Source organism: Petaurus breviceps, unplaced genomic scaffold (assembly GCF_028583685.1).
Source record: "Petaurus breviceps papuanus isolate PSGF00001 unplaced genomic scaffold, PetGlider_PUasm1.0 90825, whole genome shotgun sequence".
NCBI classification, from domain to species: domain Eukaryota; kingdom Metazoa; phylum Chordata; class Mammalia; order Diprotodontia; family Petauridae; genus Petaurus; species Petaurus breviceps.
Window position 1 is genome coordinate 3,982,160 of NW_027187353.1, and position 4,036 is coordinate 3,986,195.

The 4,036-nt window shown below is 47.1% G+C and overlaps 1 protein-coding gene across 1 annotated transcript in view; it reads left to right on the plus strand.

Moving 5' to 3' along the window:
• The first annotated feature begins 3,448 nt into the window (after positions 1-3,448).
• The window catches only part of SCAMP2 (secretory carrier membrane protein 2), a 22,179-nt gene continuing 21,591 nt past the window's right edge, over positions 3,449-4,036 (plus strand). The window contains exon 1 of the mRNA XM_069071156.1: positions 3,449-3,657. Coding sequence (XP_068927257.1) covers positions 3,601-3,657 — 57 coding nt within the window. The 5' untranslated portion in view covers positions 3,449-3,600. The remainder of the gene's footprint in view (positions 3,658-4,036) is intronic.

Genomic DNA, 4,036 nt, shown 5'->3' on the forward strand with positions numbered 1-4,036 from the left:
GGCCACTCCTAAGCAATTGGGGTTAAGTAACTTGCTCAAGGTTACACAGCCAGGTGTTTCTGGGTGGGTGCCAAGTGTCTGAGCCTGGATTCAATCCCAGGTCATCTCAACTCTGGGGCCAGTGCTCTTACTTGCTGTGCTACCTGGCTGCCCCTAAGCAGGAATCCTTAACTTGGGATCTGTGAACTTATTTATTTGTTTGTTTATTAAATACTTTTCAACATTTGCTTTTATAAGATTTATAAGAGTTCTAAATTTTCCCTCCTTCCCTTCACTACCCCCTCCCCTAAATTTTCCCTCCCTTCCTCCCCTGCCCCCAAAATGGCTTGCAATCTGATATAGGCTATACATGTATGATCATATTAAACATATTTCCACATTAGTCATGATATGAAAGAAGAATCAGAACAAAAGGGAAAAACATGAGAAAGAAAAAACAAAAAAAGAAAATAGTATGTTTCAATCTGCATTCAGACTCTATAGTTCTTTCTCTGGATGTGGACAGCATCTTCTATCATGAGTTTTTTGGAATTGTCTTAAATCCTTGTATTGCTGAAAAAGGCTAAGTCTATCAAAGTTGATCAGTATTTCTGTTATTGTGTACAATGTTCTCCTGGTTCTGCTCACTTCACTCAGCATCAGTTCATACAGGTCTTTCCATGTTTTTCTGACATCTGCCTGCTCACCATTTCTCATGGAAAAATAGTATTTTATTACATTCATATACCACAACTTGTTAAGCCATTCTCCAATTGATAGGCATCCCCTCATTTTCCAATTCTTGGCCACCACAAAAAGAGCTGCTAGAAATATTTTTGTACATGTGGGTCCTTTTCCCTTTTTTATGGATCTGTGAACTTTTGTGTTTAAAATAAACAAAACTTTTGATAATTGAATTAATTGTATTTCATTTTGTGCATTTAAAAACATAATTCTGAGAAGGGGTACACAGACTTCACCAGACTGCCAAAGGGGTATATAGAACAAAAAAATTTATGAACCCCTGCTTTAAGGGCAGGAAAATGTGACACCCCTGCAATCTTACACAAGTAGCCAGGAGACATCGATCACCTGTATTGGTTCAGCTTAACAGTTGTGAAATTCTGAGCCTCTACACCCTTCCACTCTATAGCCCTCAGCCAATTACCATCTATTCCTCTTCCAGACCCCTCCCCCCCTGCCCTGTTCTGTCTATGGCCAGTCACCATTCTTCCATGTGCCTCTATTCTGACCGCCCTTGAATTCAGAGCTCACCTACTGCATGGGCACCCTCATCCTGTCTCTATAAGGGGCCCTTATACTCTGCTCTGCTCTTCTACCCCAAGTCTTATGAAGCTCCATCCCTAGCATGATGTCTTTTAGGCCTGCTGAATAAATATTTAGGGATGGCTTGTTGATAATCAACAAGTTATAAATCAGTACAGGAGAAGGGCAAACAAGTGAGGACTAGGTGTCTTGCAATGCTCTAAGCTTCAGGCTGTCTCCTGTATCCTTAGACCCTACTACTAGCAAGGCCCTGAATTTGCTGGGTCAGCAGTGACTGAGCTCGGCCTTGCATGCAAGATAGCTAATATATGATCCTTTGGTCATTGCATAAGACAGAAGAGAAGAATCAGCTTCAGGGGCCCTGGATTTTTCATGGGACACGTCCTATTGCAGAAAAAGGAACTTTAAAATGCCTCAGCTTAGCATTTAAAGCACTCCTCCCCAATGGGCCTTTTCCAGCCTCATATCCCATTGTTTTCCTTCCCATTACTGAGAAGCATCAGGCTAGCATTATACAGAGCTGGCTTTAGCACCATGAAGACTCAGGTGCAAGACTTGCATTTGACATTGTTTTAGGTTTAAACCTGCCATAAACAACTTTATTTGGTTTAACATTAAATTCAAAGAGGGATGTCCAAATTGGCACCATCCCTCTTGCTCTCCCAGAGAGACTTGACTCTTGGTACCCTTCAGGTAACATTTATAGGTGTTGAAGAAAGAAAATCAAGGTATGTAACAACACAGTTCTGAGCTGACATTCAGAATAATCAAGCAACCCTATCTCTAATTCACTTCTCCTAGACCACTCTTATCCTTGAGGAACCAATGGGATCCCTTCCACAAATCTATATTGGAAGTCTGAGTTGGAGCAGTTGGGTGGTGTAGAGGATAGACCAGGGGCCTGGAATTGGGAGGACCTGAGTTCAAATTTGGCTTTTCTTTGATCCCCAGTTCTTAGCACCATTCCTGACTCATTTTATTTTTTTTTAACATTTATATTTCTTTTAATTAAAAAAAAAACCCTATAACTCTACCTGACAATTCATTTTCTTGTACATTCGTCTTTTCTGTTTTCCTTTCCTGACTCATTTTAACAAATGCTTGTTGACTTGGTTTGACTTATTCGTAGCTCTGCCAGCAATTTGTGGAGACTTTGGGTGAATTATGTCCCTTCTCTGGGCCTCAGTTTCCTCACCTGCCAAATGCAGGTGGTACCTACATTGCTTCCTGCCTCAGTGGGGAGGTTGCCATCTTCGAATGAAACTGATATGCAAATGATTCAAACCATGAAAAACAAACCAAACATCAGGAAATATTAAAGTTGCTCTTCAAAATTAAAAAAAAAACTAAACACCCCAGCTTCTCCTTCCCACGTAGGTTTTGGGGTTTTTGTCCTCCTGCCCAAACCCTGAATAATCAGTATGTTTCTTCTGTAACTTCAACTAGTGTTAAGTCACACCAAAGCCACGGGAGGAACTTGGGTTTGGTTAGAGACTTCCCCAGGAAGGAAAGGGAGCAGACAGCACCCCTCCCCACTTCTCCTTTTGCATCATTTAAAGAGCTGCGAGGGGTCTGTTCCTGACAGTATGACACTCATAGCTCTCAGTGCCATTGAGCTTTGGGGTTTGCAAAGCTCTTTTAATACAACAACCCTGGGAGGAAGGGGCTGTGCTTATCCCTCTTCTTTGTAACTGAGGAAACCAAGGCAGGGAAAAGAAAAGCGACTTGCTGGGGGAGTGGGTGGGTTCCACACAGCTGGCAAGTGTCGCGCTGGATTTGAACTCGGGGCTTCCTGAATCCAGATGCAGCGTTTCAGCCACTGAGCCCCCTACAAGAAAGGCACGGTCTCTATCTCACTCAGAAAAGAGGGTTAAAATCAAGTGAACAGAGGCAGTCAGCACTTCACCAGACCCCAGTGAAATATATGCTCATCCCCATTTTACAGATGGAGAAATCGAGGCTCAAGGTCACACGACTAGGAAAGGGTCAGGGCTAGGACCGGGCCCTACACGTCTCTTACGCCCGAATCCCCCGGTCCAGATGTGAGCCCCAGAGCAGAAGCCACAAGTGGAGGAGAAGGGGAGGGGGAGGGAAGACAGAACAAGTAGGCACTGCGCGAGCGCAGAACACCTGCCAGGGCGGGAGGGCGGAGCCGAGCGCTGTGACTCCACAAAGCCCGCCCCCACTTCGCTGCTCGCGCCTGCGCAGACACGACTTCCTCCCGGAAGTGGCGGGTCTCCGTGGAGAGAGCGGCGGAGTACGGGTGCCAGGGCGGTAGCAGCGCCGGCTGAGCTTGTGGGCTCCTGCCACCCTCCCTCCCCCACTCCGCCCACCATGTCTGCCTTCGACACCAACCCCTTCGCGGACCCGGTGGACGTGAACCCTTTCCAGGTATGGGGCACTTCTGCCGTCCCGGGGAGACTCTGCTCGGGGGCCGCGGCCCGGGCCTCTCCACCTCCGGGAGACGTGGCGCCCGAGGGACGGGCTCCACGCCCAATAAGCGAGCCGGGAGCCCGAGGTCCGGCCAATCAGGAAAGGAGTGGGCGGGACCAGCAACAGGTGGAACGGCGGCGGAGGGGCGGGGTGTTTGGGGGAGGGGGCAGCGAGAGTGATTGCAAAGGAAAGGGAGGGGCAGGGAAAGTGGTTGTAAATCTGGGGAGGGGTTAAGGAAAGTGGTTGTTTGTTAGGGTCGGAGGGGGAGGGGAGCCGGGGTATGATTATAATGGGTCGGCTTGGGGAGGAGGGAAAGCAGGAAAACGGCGATGGGGGA